Here is a 17032-nt window from a genome sequence, read left to right as displayed (position 1 = left end):
CAAGACTTCCTTAGAACATTCTTAGAATTTGGGGGGGAGGAGAGCAGCAAGGATGGTGAGGTCACGTACTCAGTCTGAGCTCCTGTTTCCAGGTGGGAGAAGCGCACAGACCCCCGAGGGAGGTTGTACTACGTGGACCACAACACCCGGACAACCACCTGGCAGCGGCCCACTGCTGAGTACGTGCGGAACTACGAGCAGTGGCAGTCCCAGCGCAGTCAACTGCAGGGGGCCATGCAGCACTTCAGCCAAAGATTCCTCTACCAGGTGAGAGGGCGGGAGCTGCCAAGAGTGCGAGAGTGACTCCTGCGTGCTGGTGTTTGCAGCCACACACACAGTGTAGTGCTGAGCAGACTTCACTCATCGCCTCGAGATTCCTCAAGTTTGTAACTTAGGAACTGCCTCTGGTCAGTGCCCCACTGTGTCTGAAGCTGGATTTGATATCTTTCTTGCCATGAGTAGTCTTGGCTCCCAAACTAGAAGGCCTGTGGCAGCACCTCCACCCCCTCGGTCTTTATCTAACTTCTCTAATTGTTAGAGTGCTGAGAGTGACCGTCTCTGGCCCAGACCTCAGGTTCTTTTAGATGTGGCTTCACTTCTGCTTGGTCTTTTTGCAGGTTTTCTTTTCGCCCATCTCTTTCATTTTATCTGGAACTCTGGGTAGATGTTTGGTTTGGGAGGAGAAGCATCTTGGGAGGTGCAATTTAAATGCAAAACAGTTTCCTTTTAGGGTTCCTGGAATGGTTTTCATGGCTTAGCTGCAGATGTGGAGGCTCTGCATGGACTCACCTTGTTCCTGTGAAACAGAAGATGTCTTGTACTGAAAAAAGACACGCTAGACCCACCCCCCCTACTTTTTTTTTTTTTTTTTTTTGGTCTTCTCTAGAAGTCTCTGTTGGTTTTCTTCTGCTTTTGGTTTCCCCTCTTATTTGCTATGGTGCCGTGTCCTGGTTACAAGTACGAAGGCTTGCTTTCATACAGCTATTCTGGGGTTTGGCCTTAGCCCGGGGTTTGACTAGGAAGAGTAAGAACTGATACTGTGCTAGCAGCACCCCCTTCCCGTTCCTTCTCTTGCTGGGCTTAAACTGAGATCTTGTTCCTCGCTGCACTTAAGGAGCATGAAATACAGTTTAGAATGGGAGTGCAGGACATCCAGAGCTCCCGCCTTCCCTCCTGGGCCTGCCTCTGTGTGCACACTTTTCCCACAGTCCCTGGGTTACTAGCATCTGCATTTCTAGTGGTTTCCTTTTAACTGCCCATGGTCCTTTGCTGCTCTGGGTTAGCTTGCCTGTGTTTGTGCTTGCTTTGCCCTTGCCAGCTCCTTTTGCCCTGTGTTGTGTTCCTGCTGTGGTCCACTCAGGACACCGAGGACACATGTGTCACTGCACCAGCACCCGTCCCGTCCCGCTGGCTGCTGTTCATGAGGCACCTCTGTCCTCATTCCACAATGTCCTCCTCTGACCCAGGTTGTTCTGTGCTTCCTGCTAGGAATACCCACATTGCACTGTTCAGAAGCAGCCGGCTCTGTCTTTCCTGCAGAGCCCTTAGGCCTCTCAGGCACCTGGAGTTTGCTCTGGTCCATCAGGTCCATCCTGCAAACATGATGCCCGCCTTCTTCTCTGCACTCCTGGCCTTCCCAGAGTCTTTCCTGCCCTCGGCTGCGCTTGCTAGACATTCTTTATTGCTGAGTTTGTATCTCAAAATATTCCTGGGACTTAGTGCTTAATCCCTGAGGGAGTTGAACTCACATGAGCTTTCTGGCTCATGGCTGCATCTGTGTGCGCCTCTACCCCTGGAAGGTGGTTCAGCAGTCACGTTTGTGTTTCTGATTATGAAGGACCTTGTCTCTCAGAGTTACCTATATCTCCAGGAGGTCCCTTCTGGGCGTCAGTCAGTCCCCTTGTCCTGTCTGTGTGCCTGTCCAGCTCTTCTCTGTGGGACACTCTTGGACCCTTGGGAGATGAGAAGGAGCATTGCTCATTGAAGGTGTGGGGGTTTGCTTGGGGTTTTCTGCTCATGATGCAAAGTATGATTTGAGTTGTAAAATGTACCTGATAGAAAAACTACCCAAAAAAGTCATGTGATCTGATCCACTTTAGCTATAACTAAAATCACCATTAGAGTCCATGGGTTCAAGTGCTTTTGTTGGGTTCTTCGTTCTGGTCCCTCCTCCCTTCCCTCTCTGTCTTTTCTTCTCTGTCCTTCCTACAGGCTGAGGGTGTGTGTGATAGTGGAGCTGATAGGATAATAACTGGAGGGTACCAGGAAATTCAATAAAGACCCACTTAGTGAAGGAGAGCCAACATCATATAACGTTTGGGATGGAAACAACAAAACCAAACAAAGAAGAGCAAGGGGCAGTGAAGGTCTTAGCTAGGAACAGCGTCACACCTGGGGTCCCACATTGGGAATTGCGTTAAGGAGGCCACTCGAGCCCCAGTCTGAACCCGGCTTGAGCTATAGAGAGAATTTCATTTCAAGACAAGAATTGGCTGGCCAGGCAGTGGTGGCGCACACTTTTAATCCCAGCACTTGGGAGGCAGAAGTGGGAGGATTTCTGAGTTTGAGGCCAGCCTGGTCTATAGAGTGAGGACAGCCAGGGCTACACAGAGAAACCCTGTCTCCACAATCTAGAGGGGGTGGGGGGAGGGAGAAGAGGAGAGGAGGAAGAGGGGGGAGGAAAGGGGAGAGGAGAAGAGAAGAGAGAAAAGAAAAAAGAAAAAAAAAGAGGCTGATGGATATTTTGGTTCCAAGTTCTGTACCATCAGTAACCTTTCATCCTGGTTGCAGAGTTAAGTATCAGGTGCATAGAAGCCCCTGACTCCGTTCCTGCCGCTGGTAGCAGATATCCTGCTAAAACCTGGGGTAGTTTATACATTAGCTATACATTCTAGAGTCTGAAGCCAATTGCCCCTTCTTTTTCTTTCTTTGTAGTTTTCTTTCATTGTTTGGAGGCAGGTTTTTTCTGCATAGCCTGGATGGCCGGGAGCTTGCTGTGTAGACCAGGCTAGCATTGAACTCAGAGACCCATTTACCTCTGCCTTCCTTCCAAGCGCTGGGATCAAAGGTGTGCACCACCACACCTGGCTTGTTTCAATTGCAGCCTGGGTGTGTGCTCAGTGATAAGAGCTTTCCTAGCCTGTGTGAATCCCTATGGCTACAGTCATGCCTGTCCCACCCACCGCCTTTGGTTTGCCTGGTGTCTACTGGATGCACGGGTCTCCTATTCATTCTTCAGCTTGTCCTGCTAAGTGCTTTCAGGAAGACTCTTACACCCTTAACTAGTGAGTGGAGCAGGAGTATTCTGAGGTGCTAACTCTCAATGACGCCCGCCTTTCTAATGCCTAGACACACCCAGAAGCCTGATGTGAATCGGGCTTCAGTGTTGAGGCAGATCTGAGTTGGGCTAGAGTTGGTAATGGGCATCAAGACGAGGCCAGCTCCCCCAACTTTGCAGGGCTTCCTTTGTGCCAGTTGGCAGGAGGCCCTCTACTGAAAGGGGCTGTATCCCATCAAGGAACCTATGGTTTCAAGACTTACTGTTGGAATTACTTGCAAGAGGAGCCTGTGTTGCCACCTTGGGAAGAAAGTTTCTCTGTCCCTTCAGTTGGGGTAGGGAGGGCTGCAGTGGGGTTGGCTGGCAGTGGAGCACCACCAGGATTTGCACAAGGCCAGACTGAGCCCCATTCATTCTCCTGCTGGTGCTGTGTGTGGCTCTGTCATCCCCAGATGGAGCCAGCCAGGTCTGCAGCCTGAAGTCTGCATTTAGAACTTGATCCCCTAATATGATGATTAAATTCTAGTAAGTGAAATAAAAATGCTTGAGTGGGGGAGAGAACGGGGTCAAACAATAGTTGTTTTATCTAACTAGAAGTTTTTGACAGTGTACCCCTGCTTCCCTGAGGCTTCGAGGCCTCTCCATCTATTGAGCCCTTCCCTGGGGACCTTGAAGCAGTAATAGGCTGCCCGGCTAGTGTAAATAGTGGGCCTGACGTCCTGGAGCCCCTCCCCCGTCTCGTTCACCAGTCCCAGCACCAACTCCCCAGACAGGCAAACACAGAACACTGAGCAACTTCAGGTTCAGGCAGGAAGAATAAAGGTGCTTTGTGAAGGCAAAGGAAAACATTTCTGGGGGAGGTGAGGGGCTTGGGCATGAAAGTGCCCTCAGTCTGGGTGGATGCTGCACACCCAGGAGGGAGGTGGTGGGAGGAGGGCCGGGCCCCAGCCAGGAAGCCCTGGGCGTGGGCAGGGCTTGTGGGAATGATTTCATTGGAAAGGCCTGCAGTATTTTTTCCCCTCCTGTGTGTGGTTCTTGGAGAAAGTTGGAGGTGGTGAGGATTTGAGCTGCCTTGGCCGCCGAGAGCAGGAGCAGGAGCTGAGCAGGGGTCGGCAGGGAGCTGGCGGGGAGCTTGCCCGGAGCCGCCCTGCCATGCTCGCCCAGACCTGCTTCTGCCTGGAGCTCCTGCCCACATCCTCAGGGCACCTCTAAAACCCACCTGCTCTCCCTGTCCCTAGTCCTCTTAGTGCGCATAGGATTCTTTTTCTGGTTTTTCTTAAACAAAGACTTTAAAGGAGCAGATGCTGTCTGAGGTCCCACTACATTCTCTGTTAAGGGCTAAAATGTGGAAGTGAGTCTTTGGCTTTTTACTTCTATTGGTCTGCTTACTGAGTTAAACCAGAGTCTTTTTTTTTTAACATCTATGTTCTACTGTTTCTTGTGTTTAGTCTTCGAGTGCTTCGACTGACCATGATCCCTTGGGCCCCCTCCCACCTGGCTGGGGTAAGTATTGCATTGCTGGCTTTCTGTTTGGCAGTCTTACCATTCTGTCCCCATCTCCTGCATGTGCTGTCTATGCTTTGAGTCTTCATTGCACTGAAAGATGTGCTAAGAACACCCATTTGGAATGATGGCCGTAGTACAGCCAGCAGCATTCGCCTGTGCAGTAGTTACCCGCCACAGCTAACGGAGGGAGCTGTATAACCCCAGGAAGGAGTTCTCCAAGTTACTCTTGTGTCTGAGTCCTGAGTCTCAGGGTGGTCACTCAGGAATCTACCAAATCCCAGATATTTTGGCATATCTCAGGTCCATGCAGAGTTCTTTCTGTCTGTGACACTGATTGAGATCACTGTCTTAACAGGTCTTCTTCTTTGCAGTTCAGACACTGGAGCATGGACACCAGCCTAATTTTGAGTAGTGTCAACCACTTTTGCTCATGGTCCCATTGTGAACGAGACCACAGGGGCACAGAGTTGTACACTGTTTGGCAGTCCTGAGAGTGTAGCACTGCTGCCCAGTGGCTGGACATTCCTTGTCATCAGCTCCTCACCCATCCCAGGTCCTTGGTATGACTCGCCAAGAGTTAAGGCATGGGTGTCCATTAAGGGCCAGACATCCATGACCTGGGAGAGACTGTAGGCTTCATGGCTATTTTAGGAATCAGTACTATACAAAAACAAGAGCCGTTAGTTAGAAATTCTGCAGCTTTCTGAGCTGAGCAGGATTTTGTCCCTGATGCCAAAGGGAGCAGCTTGCACAGGAGCAGGCAGGCTGTTGGGTTTACCTGTGTGCTCACAGATGCTATTACGTGGGTGCGGAGAGCCATTGAGACGCTGACAGTGACATCAAGGGCATCTCCAGAATGTGCTACTTTGGGGCTAGATCTCAATGTAGACAGCTGCTCCCTGGCAGTAATTTAAGAGGTTCTGTCAACTTCCCTAGAGTATCAGTGAACTCCGGATACATTCCAGAGTGCCAAGAGGCTCCCTATCCTAGCAGGAAATATTGGTTAGTAAAAGCCTACGGATTCTTGATTTTAGCTAGCAAATCCCCGTGCACAGAGATGACTTGGCTGGCTCTCTGGCCCCCAGTGTAAGGTTACTGGTGGCACCTCAAGGATTAGCAGGTCAAGCATGAGAGCAGAACTTCGGGGTCCTGACATGAATGGAGAGAGTGTATCTAGCTAAGCAGGAGTCTATGCGCCCAATGGCAGCTGGTGACCGGAGTCTGGACGGGAGTGGTTTCAGCTGTGCACAGGCAGGCAGTGCAGCTCAACTGCACTTCCTTCTGCAGCCATCTTGCTAAAGGACAGTCTCCATCGAGGGAGCTGTGGAAACTTGAAGATAGTCCACAGGGGTGAAGTGTGATCATGTGAGGCAGGGAAGAGCAGTCCCGCTCGGGTCAGTGTCGTCAGAAAAGCAGACCTGCTCCGCAAGCGAGAACAGAACATTTAGGCTGGGCGTGGCAGCACTCGCCTGCACTTGTAGCTCAGTGAGTCTGAGGCAGGAATAGCGAGTGCAAAGAGTTAGAGGAAAGCCCTGTGATGAGAGAGAACACAGTGTCTAGGGCTCTGGGTTGGGGTCCCAGGGCTGTAGCAGGGGCTGCTTCCTCCAGAATGGTGAGAGCAGTGGGAAAGCAAGGCCAGAGAGAGATCTTGGAATGCTGAGCCTGCTGGCCTGCCACTGGCTTGAGACCTCAGGTGCTACTGCACTCCTCCACGGAGCCCGTGCTGTCTCTGCTCCGGTGCCAGGGGAGGGTTGGGACACATTCACTTTAGAGCTCCATCTGCTCCTGAACAGCCTTAACATTGACAAATGTTTCCAAGTCCATTTGCCCCTAAACCCTGGGCTGCTGTGTTCACAAACGACTCTCCCACCTCTGCACGACAAAACTGTTCTTTGAAGGCTGCCAGTGGGTACGTAGGCCTCCACACTGTAGCCACATGAAGCAAAATGGCCATCACTCAAACCCACTGCACAGATCTCCCTGCTGTGTTACTGGTCATGGCTTTGGTCCCTGGCTCAGCCCCCATGGAGGTTGTAGTTTACAGCAGTGGCTCCTGAGCTGGGGCAGCCAGACCCTCAAAAACCTCAGGGTGGGGCCTGGGGTGGGACTGTTTCCAAGGCCAGACATACCCACCAGCTAGGCGTTGGAGGTCTGTAAAGGCTCCAGCCACCTCCTCTTCTGTCTTTGCTTTTGTTTTTCTGGCTTTGTGAGGGTTTGGTTGATGAAAGTCTATTTATAAAGTCTCAGTTGTGTAGACAACAGGTAAGGCAGAGCCACAAACCAGACCTCAGAGGACAAAGAAACTATCCTGTTCTGGGAGGGAGCAGGGGCTGGGGCAGCTCCCCATTCCTTTCCCTTTTTCAGTTTGTAGGTTCTTCCAGCTCCTGAAACTAATTATCATTGTTCTTTTATTTTACTGTGTCAATGCAAAGAGTGAGAGTTGTTAGCATTGCTTCTTGCCAGGACAGAAACTGCTCTGAGGCCTAGGAACTTCCTGGAAAGGCCGTCTTATTGGAGCTCACCTCTGGCTTTTCTACCCACCTAGAGCTGGTGGGTCACCCTCCTTCCCACTCTCTGAGGCTGGAAGGAAGCTGTCAGGGTAGCTGTACTGCACACAGAGGGATGCAGTTCTAGCCCTGGCTCAGCAGGGAATCTAGACTGCAGCGCCACCTTCCTTCCCACAGGCCAAGCAACAGAGTTGGGAATGGGTGACCCTTTCCCCTGTCCTGCGACAGGGGAAGGCTCTTTGGTTTCTCTTCCCCTATGGCAAATGTGAGTGGCCACGCTCTTTCCTCCTAACCTTCTGTGGCACGTTGGTGATGGGACAGAAATGCTAACCCATCACACAGGCAGCAGAGCAAGGGATAGGCTGTGTGAATCTGATTGTACTCTCTCTCTCTCTCTTCTCCTGTGGCAGAGAAGAGGCAGGACAATGGACGGGTGTATTACGTGAACCACAACACACGCACTACCCAATGGGAGGACCCGCGGACCCAGGGGTGAGGACTCAGGCAAAGGGCAGTGAGGGGTGGGCTGAGGGCTGGCTCTGTGCAACCACAGCTGTGGCCAAGTGGCCTTTACATTTGCCTCATGGTGCTAACATTAGGGGACCTTTAGGCCTTATACATGCTTAATACCGCAAGATCCTCAGTACACAAGAATGTGCCATGCCGTCCTAGTGGGTGCAGGGCATGGAAGGATAGCACAGGTAGGTACTGAGGACTTGACTGTCGAAACTCTGAGGGCATGCTTGACCCTCAGAAGCTGGGCAGGGACGTGTAGAGTCTCTGAATTGCTAGTGAACACCATGGCTGATGCTCCCCACAGGACTGGCGTTTTAGCCCCATAGTAAATGGGCCCTTTTTGTACATGACCTGTTTTCTCATAGGGTCCATATCCTTAGGGTATCCCTTCCCCCATGGAAGGCTCTGCACAGCCTGGAAAAGCAAAGACAAAAGAGGACTTTGGAGACCCCCGCCTCCAAGCCCAGGGCGTCCGGTAACCCCTCTTCTGTTTTCAGGATGATCCAGGAGCCAGCCCTGCCGCCAGGGTGGGAGATGAAATACACCAGCGAGGGCGTGCGGTACTTTGTGGATCACAATACCCGCACCACGACCTTTAAGGATCCTCGTCCAGGGTTCGAGTCAGGGTAAGACCTTTACAGCCACAGCCTTGTCCCCCAGCGCAGCCCTAGTCTGTCCTGTTAAGCTACCTGGGGAAGAGGAGTCTGTCTGTATACGTGCTGTGCCAACCACTGCTCTCTAATACCGATGTGGATGTCACCCCTAAGGGGTGGGCCCAGGGCATTGTCTCCACATCTTTGAGTCTCAGTGTCAGTCAGTCCCTTCCTGTGTCTTGCTTTACTACTCTTTAAATTAATGGAGCAGAGCATCCACGGTCCCTGGGGCTCCCAGGAATGGACTGTTTATGTCGAAGGAATTAAATAGGTTCCCTGCATATCCCTTGCTCTCACCAGGACCAAGCAAGGCTCGCCTGGTGCCTACGACCGAAGTTTTCGGTGGAAGTATCACCAGTTCCGTTTCCTCTGCCACGTGAGTTCTGGTTTGGGGCTTCTGTGGGAGTGGAGCTGGAAATCAATCGGGTTGGTCTCCCAGCCCCACATAGACACCCGTTGGGGAGTGCCTTAGGTAGGAGCAAGATGTTCGCCCCACTCTGAGCTGTTCGTCTTGAAGGAGTAGGCTTCTAGTCCTTTGAGTGGGCACCCTTGGGAAGCCCCCCACCCTCCCTAAGAATTTTCCTTTCCTTTTCAGTCAAATGCCCTACCCAGCCATGTGAAGATCAGCGTTTCCAGGCAGACACTCTTTGAGGATTCTTTCCAACAGGTTAGAGAATATTCCTGAAGCCAGGATCCTGAGCAAGTAGACTTCCTCTGCCTCCCAAAACCCTGTCTCATGGCATAAGTGTTGGTGACCATATCTGATAGACAGTAAGCCTTAGATAGAGTCCCCTGTCCCCACATCCCTGCCTTCTGTGCTGGGGTCAGGGGCAGGATGGCCGGATGCCCTGTCTCCCCAGATTATGAACATGAAACCTTACGATCTGCGCCGCCGCCTCTACATCATCATGCGAGGTGAGGAGGGCCTGGACTACGGCGGCATCGCCAGGTGAGCCAGGGTGCCCAAGGTGCTCTCTAACCCGTGTCCCCTGGCTTCAGGGCCTGTGCTGAGAAAGCTCCCTCCTTGATGCTGTTCTTTCCCTGAGCTCTCCTGCATCAACAGGAAGGGCACTGGCCTGATACCGTGATCTCCCGGGTTGTGGGTGTGGCTCAGTTAAGATAGGATGCTTGTCTATTCTGCAGGCTCTGGGTTTGTTCCCCAGCACCACACAAATCAGGCAAAGGCTTGCATCTATGACTGTAGCTTCTGAAAAATAGAAGCAGAAGGACAGCAGTTCAGGGTTGTCCTTGGCTACATGGTGAGGTTGGTGCCACCCTAAGTCTCGTGAGACCCTGTTCCCAAAAAGAAGAAAACCCCTTGATAAATTTCTCTGGCTAATATCAGTAAGCTGCGAATCAGGGTCAGGCCTCAGCCCTTTGATTATTAGATTGAGGAGATGCTAGAGGCTTCTTGGGGAGGGGCCTGGTGTGTGGCTCTATGCCAGCCTATACGCCATTTTTCTCTAGTTAAAAACAACCTGGCATTGTATCAGTGGGCAGAGGCTAGCTTTTAGGGTCTGTGAGTGTTCCTTAAAATCAGCCCCTGGCTTTTCAGGTTAAATCAGATTTTCCAGAGCACACCTAGTATGTTTAAGCATTGCCACCCCTGCTGCATGTCAAGTGCACCAGTCAACAAAATTAAAAGAGTTGGTGTAAGAACTCTTAAAAGAACCCAGAGCACTGTGTTACCTTCTCCCTACAAAAGTTACCAGGCTCTTTGGAAAGCCTTGCCTTGGACGGCAGTGGGAAGGAGCTTCTTGGCTGTGGCGCCCTGTCTCTTATCCTGCTGACCTTGGGGTGCGGGGGACAACTTGTGGCTTGGTGTTGGGCTCACCCGCCTCTGATCCTGTTTGCTGGTGGTGTAGTCTTCTGTGTTGATCCCATCCTGCAGATGACTTGTTCCTTTTTCCGTGGTGACCTCTCCGGGCTGTGCTTGGTGGGCGTCTGGTGTGGCTCCCGCCTGTGTGTCTCTCTCTGTGTCCTGCCAGTGGTTTTACCCTATGGTAGGTTACGTCATGCTGTTCTACCACAGGGTAGAACCACGGACAGGATACTGGAGCACCCTCTGCATCGAAGGACCAGCTACACAGCCACACAGCCCAGCAGCCAGGCTGGCCCCTTCACCTGTGTTCCCCGATTGTTTAGCTCAAGCTCTGAAGGACTCAGAGCTCTGGCTTGAGGCTTATATGCAGGGTGCAGACAGATGCTAAGGCATCTACTGGATGGGTGTTGGTTCAAATGAAGGGATCCAAATTTGGGTTAGGATATGCTAATGGGTTCCAGGCTGAAGGGAGGGAAACACACAAGTGAGGTACCTATGGGGTAGCTTGAAAAGATGAGGTTTCTAGAGGCCAAGTAAATCACAGAACTTCCAAGGTTCAGCTTTTGGGAACATGCTACTGTGTATTCTTCACATTGCACTGTATACCAAATGGGGTGGAGCAGAGATGTCATTGTAATAAACTTATTTATTTATTCATTCATTCATTCATTCATTCATTCATTTGGGGGGCATAGGTGTATAGGGTTTTTATGGACCATATATATACCATGTGTGGAGGTCAGAGGACAACTTATGGGATTCAGTTCTCATCGAATGCCAAGTGGGTTCTAGTGGTTAAACTCAGGTTGTCAGGCGTGGATGCAAGAGCCTTTACCTGCTGAGCCTTCTTGCCAGCCCAGCCTACAGTGCTTTAAAATACTACCTTTGTGTATGGTGCCCAGCCCCCACAGTGATGCACGGACACCCTGGGTGTGAGGAGCTGCTTTGCCATCTGGAGCTCTAGATATTGTAACATAACTGTACCCAGGAAGCTGACAGGCACACACACAGGTTTTCCTGAGCACCACCTTCAGGTGCTGTCCTCTTCACCCAGGACCTGGGATGGGCTGGCTCACTGACCTCCCAGGGCACGTGCATTCAGGTGGTCTGACCCAGCAGAACCCAGCTGCTGTGTAGAGGGTCCCATTGTTCTGTCCTCTCTTCCCTCACAGAGAGTGGTTTTTCCTCCTGTCCCATGAGGTGCTCAACCCTATGTACTGTTTGTTTGAATATGCTGGGAAGAACAATTACTGCCTGCAGATCAACCCGGCCTCTTCCATCAACCCTGACCACCTCACCTACTTCCGCTTTATCGGCAGATTCATCGCCATGGTAACCCCCAGGGAGGCTTCCCTTCTCCTCTTCCTCTTTTGAGACCTTGGGAAGGGCAGCCCCTGAGGAGGCTAGGTCTAGTCAGTGTCTAGTCAGCAGTGCATGAACAGCAGTCCTCATGGACCGGGTCCTCCCCCCTGACCAGGACTCACTGTGACTCCTCTTCCTCACATAATTTCTAACCTGGGAATTAAAAAACAACAACAAGAACAACAAAAAACCAAGCTAGACAGCTGTGGAGGAGTGAGAGGTTTCACAGTGGCTCCCTGGGGCTATCACAGGTTTCCTCATGTTACAGAGAATTTACTACACAAGCTCAGGGACTTCACCTGAATCTATAGGGCCTTAGAGGAGGGCTGGGCCAAGCAAAGCCCTGACAGCAGGGCAGGAACCTTTAGGGATGTCTGACTGAGACACTGGGCCTTCTCAAAGAGAGCTAGGGGTCAGCATGGGCTCAGATCAGCCACAGTGAACTGGTTGGTGCACTGCCCGGGAGTCCCCGGCAACTGAGGTCATCTAGAAATAGAGGCTCAGCCCACGGTTGGGAGGGGCGCTCATGCCATGTCCTTAATGAGCCAGTGTGCAGGGGGCCTGTGAAGCTGGGCCCTGCCGTGCTCCATGCCAGTTTTTCTGTGTGGAGGTCCCAAGTCTTCTTACCCTTCCCTCCCTGGATTACCAAGGGGCCTACAGCTCAGTCACTAAATATGGCCATCCCTATCATCTGGAAGTTCTTGGCTAAGTGCTGGCAATGGCTCCAGAAGCGGGCACATTCTTCCTGGGTCTGAGACCTACCTGGCCTAGCAGCCAACAAGGATAGGGCAGTGAAAGTCTTAGACTGTTACTCACCCCCGACAGCCCGCTCGCGCCAGCCTCAGTGTCTGCATTATTTTTGGCCTCTTGTGCCACCCGCTCAGAGTGCCAGTGAACCAGGGCTGCCACCTGGAGCTGTTATGAACAAGTTTTCTCTGGAAATGGGGATAGACTTTTGCTAGACGCAGGCGTGGCCCAGCTAGTGTGCCGGGCAGACAGTGGGCCCACGTTGCCCGTCCCTGTGGTTTTCAGTGTAGGATGAATCTGTCCCTGTGTCTGAGTTTAAAAAAGCAAAAAGAAGAAAAGTGGAAAGTGCTTGTTTCCCAGGTCTCCCCTTAGCTAGCGTAGCTGGCTGTCAGGGAGGAGGGCAGGCGTCAGCCAGAACAGCCTGAGTCCTCCTCAGCTGCTGTCCCAGGACAGCCAAGCAAGCCCTTTGCTCTGCCTCTTCTTCGTCCAGGCTTTGTACCATGGAAAGTTCATCGACACAGGCTTCACCCTCCCTTTCTACAAGCGGATGCTCAACAAGAGACCAACTCTGAAGGACCTGGAGTCTATTGACCCTGAGTTTTACAACTCCATTGTCTGGATCAAGTGAGTCCTGGCTTGCCCTGTGCTGATGGAGCAGGGTTCTGATTGGCTAGTTGGCACCTCTGACCTCGGTTTCCTCAGTGCCTACATAGCCTCTCTAAGGCCTATTTAGAGATAAGAGCTTTGAGGTCCCTTGTAGGACACATCTAGAATTCTCTCCCTGCAACAGAAAACAGGCCAAGGCACCCTGGTCAGGGTTTCTGGTCACCTGTGAGTTCCTAGTGCCCATTAGTGAGAAGCCAGGCTGGTGAGGGCAGGTCTGGTAAGATGGACGTTTTCCCCCTGGCCTCCTGTGTCCTAGAGAGAACAACCTGGAAGAGTGTGGCCTGGAGCTGTTCTTCATCCAGGACATGGAGATCCTGGGCAAGGTGACAACCCACGAGCTGAAGGAAGGCGGGGAGAACATCCGAGTTACCGAGGAGAACAAGGAGGAGTATATCATGTGAGCACGGCCTGGGGAAAGGGATCCCCCGTGTGTGCAGGCTTGGACCAGGCTCCTACCCCCTTGAGGCCCATCGCCCCACAGACTGCGGGAATATCCTAGGTTGTCTGCCGTGCTTGGTCGGTAATGAGCTATGGGATGTGCAGCCTCTGGCCTTGGGTACCAGCTCTGGGTTGAATTCTTGCATTCAAGAGGCTTCCCAGCTAGAGGGAGCTCGTAAAGAAATGCAGGGCTCAGATGTGCCATCTCTCCTGACCATCACCTCCCTTCGCTCAGTGTGTGTCAGTCTTCCGGCTCTAATGCTGATGGACCAGCCCCACCCCCCATCCCCGATCCCCACTTGGGTTCTTTAGGCTTCTTGATCTAGTCCATTAAACCAACTAAACTGAGGTCCCGCAGTTAAAGGCATGATGTCCTGGGCTCCATCTTTGGTTTTAGGCTGCTGACTGACTGGCGATTCACCCGAGGCGTGGAAGAGCAGACTAAAGCCTTCCTGGATGGCTTCAATGAGGTGGCCCCTCTGGAGTGGTTGAGATATTTTGATGAAAAAGAGCTGGAGGTAGGTGTCAAAGACTGGGGCCTTGACTTCAGTGCTTCCAGGGTGTCCCAGCTCCATGACACATACCTACAGAAACTCGCACACCAAGTTTTAGCAAGCTCGGTACAGCAGGGTGGGGCTGTGGCCTGGATCCTCAGCCCTGTTTCTCTGTGCTTAGAGAGCAGAGCCTTGAATGTTTCTGGTACAATAGCAGGTTGAGAAAGCGGGAGTGAGAGGCAGCACCCCTGGGCACAGGGAGGTGGCGTGGGGAAGGCGTGACCCAGGCGTGCTGACCCACCCCTTCCTGCAGCTCATGCTCTGCGGCATGCAGGAGATAGACTTGAGCGACTGGCAGAAGAACGCCATCTATCGGCACTACACCAAGAGCAGCAAGCAGATCCAGTGGTTCTGGCAGGTGCGTCTGGAGCCCTCTCTCCCCTGCTGGGCTTGGGGCAAGAGTCTTTTGGGTCTAGTTATCAGGTAGCCACAGGACATGAGACGTCTCTAGACACCAAATTCAAGGCCCTTCATCTTTGACACATTCCTCTCCTCCACAACTTGGAGAAGTCTGGAATAAACATACCTCTGGACAGAATAGAGGTTGTTGTGACTATATTGTCAGCAGCTTGTGTGACAGAGGTTGTCAGTAGTCAGTCTGGGCTGGATTGCTGGGAGCTAAGGGGCCTGTGGCCAGGAAGTTCAGCTGCATCTGTTTTCCTCTAGTCAGATGGGGTAAGAAAGAAAGCACATGGGTCTAGGACGATGCAGTGAGCTCACCATCCTTTGAATGACTTGGTTCCTTTTTATGTGTGAGTTTTACAGCTGTTAACAAGGAAAACATGCATAGAAAACACAGATACAGATATCCTCTGTGTGTGTGTGTGTGTGTGTGTGTGTGTGTAGGTAAAACTTTTGAGGAGGTGTTCACATGCCATGCAATTTATCATCTCTGGAATTTTAAGATGTTCAGCCAGTGGTTTTAGCTCCTTCGTTGTATTGTGCCACTAGCAACGCTGACCACCTCCACTAGTTTATTGTCCCAAAAAGAGACCCTGTGTCCACCAAACAGCCACTCCTAGCCTTAGTGTGTCTTTAAAAGCAGAAATGGGGACTGGGAGTGGAGTGATGACAGACCCAGGATGTCCCTGAGACCAAGAGGTATCTCATGGACCCTTGTGAAATGTTGTACAAATATCCTTAGAGAAAGCATCTTTGAAGGTCCCTGATTGGTGTCTGTGTGTGTCGGGCTGGCCTGGAAAGGTCCATGCTAGCATCTGAAGTGCTGGCTGAGGACATCTGAGTGTCTTGTGGACCTGCAGGTCGTCAAGGAGATGGACAATGAGAAGAGGATCCGGCTACTGCAGTTTGTCACGGGAACCTGCCGCCTGCCCGTTGGGGGGTTCGCCGAGCTCATTGGTGCGTTTTCCTCTGCCCTTCTGGGGCCTTGCCTGGGGGTGAGACAGCATAGGGCATGCGGCCAGAAGCTGGGGGGGGGGCGGCGGGGAAGAGCTGTGGTGCTTGGGTGCTTTGGGAAAGGCCATCCGTGTTGACACAAAGTCCACCTTGCTTTGGGTGACAGGGAGCAATGGACCCCAGAAGTTCTGCATTGACAGAGTTGGCAAGGAAACATGGCTGCCCAGGAGCCATACGTGGTGAGTTTGCTGGAAGCTGGCAGGCAGGAGCCTGTGGGCTGGTGGGGGGACACTGGAGCCCTGGCCTCCTGGGGCTACTGTTCTCTCCCTGTCACAGTTTCAACCGTCTGGATCTGCCTCCCTACAAGAGCTACGAGCAGCTGAAAGAGAAGCTGCTGTACGCCATCGAGGAGACTGAGGGCTTTGGACAGGAGTAGCAGAGGCTGCTCCCCCATATCCTCCAGCACACGTAGTCCTGAGTCCTTCCTGCCTGAGATGCCACCGGCTGCACGGCCCTTGAGAGACCCCTCTGGACAGTGGCCCTGCACGAGACAGTGCTTTGATCATGTTGGTGACGGAAGAGGCTGACCCCAAGAGGCCTTGGGGACCCTTTCTCTCTGATGATGGCAGTCTGGAATAAAGCCCTGTCACCTTTGACTCCATTACCTGTTGCAAAGCCAAAGGGCTGCCTGCCCTTCTCTGCAAAACTTCCCCCTCCACTGGGACTGAGTCTGGGTGTGTGTGTGTGTGAGGGAACATGCCCTGCCTTAGAGGGCTGCCACAGAAGCTGGGCCTCACGTCTTCCATGAGGAGATCGGCCTCATGCGATGGCTGACTAACCCCAGAAAGCCAAGAGTCTTTGCCCGCAGAAGAGGCATCACTTTTGTAACCTTTCCTGGAGTCCATGGGACGGACCTGAGGGAACAACTCTGTCAGAACCATCTTCTCTTTCCTTCCTGGCAGGCCGCACCAAGGGGACCGAGCAGCAGGCACCAGTGCCACCAGCTCGTCGCTTCCTAGCAAGCAAAGGGTTGAGGAAGCCACACCTGGGTGTCAGTGGGAAGGGAACAGCAGAGCCCAGGCTTTGGCCTTTGACAAAACTTAAAAGCACATCTGTGCATAGGGTTCCTTCCTGTTCTGTTGTAGGTGTGCTCTTCTTTCCTTCTGTCGAGGAGCTGGCGCCCCAGGTAGTCAAGGGGCTCAAGCCTCTTGATCTAGTCGCTTCCCAAACAGCTGCTCCTCTCAGGAACCTGCCTAACAGTTGCGCCATCCCTGCCGTGCTCAAACCGTGATGAGATTCCTCTGCTAGACTCCAGGCAGCCCCCAGTTAGAGCCAGGTGACACTGCTATCCCTCCGTGGCCTCTGCAGCTCACAGTGGCTTAAAATGGAGACCATCTTGCCTGGCTGAGTGTTTGTGCTATGCAAGCGTGAGGCTTTATCTGACTGTGGGAAAAGACGCAACCGAGAAGCAGCAGAAGGGCCTGAGCTGCCTCACAAGCTTGGCTTCATTTATGGAGCCCCTGACAGCGTCCTGCGTAGGTGCCCAGGCCCTCTAGGGTGTCAGAGTGGTTATAGCGGCACACTCCTCATCCAGCCTCCCTGACATACTAGGTCTGGGACACCCCAGG

At 52.4% G+C, this 17032-nt stretch overlaps 1 protein-coding gene across 1 annotated transcript in view; it reads left to right on the top strand.

The window, feature by feature from the left end:
• The window catches only part of Wwp2 (WW domain containing E3 ubiquitin protein ligase 2), a 118379-nt gene extending 102314 nt beyond the window's left edge, over positions 1-16065 (top strand). The window contains exons 10-24 of the mRNA XM_052166192.1: positions 93-267; positions 4726-4780; positions 7701-7782; positions 8304-8432; positions 8760-8835; positions 9055-9126; positions 9320-9408; positions 11454-11613; positions 12881-13014; positions 13313-13453; positions 13892-14012; positions 14302-14406; positions 15311-15407; positions 15571-15643; positions 15741-16065. Coding sequence (XP_052022152.1) covers positions 93-267; positions 4726-4780; positions 7701-7782; positions 8304-8432; positions 8760-8835; positions 9055-9126; positions 9320-9408; positions 11454-11613; positions 12881-13014; positions 13313-13453; positions 13892-14012; positions 14302-14406; positions 15311-15407; positions 15571-15643; positions 15741-15840 — 1609 coding nt within the window. The 3' untranslated portion in view covers positions 15841-16065. The remainder of the gene's footprint in view (positions 1-92; positions 268-4725; positions 4781-7700; positions 7783-8303; positions 8433-8759; positions 8836-9054; positions 9127-9319; positions 9409-11453; positions 11614-12880; positions 13015-13312; positions 13454-13891; positions 14013-14301; positions 14407-15310; positions 15408-15570; positions 15644-15740) is intronic.
• The last annotated feature ends 967 nt before the right edge of the window (positions 16066-17032 follow it).

This window comes from Apodemus sylvaticus, chromosome 21 (assembly GCF_947179515.1).
Source record: "Apodemus sylvaticus chromosome 21, mApoSyl1.1, whole genome shotgun sequence".
NCBI lineage: Eukaryota > Metazoa > Chordata > Mammalia > Rodentia > Muridae > Apodemus > Apodemus sylvaticus.
This window is presented reverse-complemented; position numbering and strand designations above follow the sequence as displayed.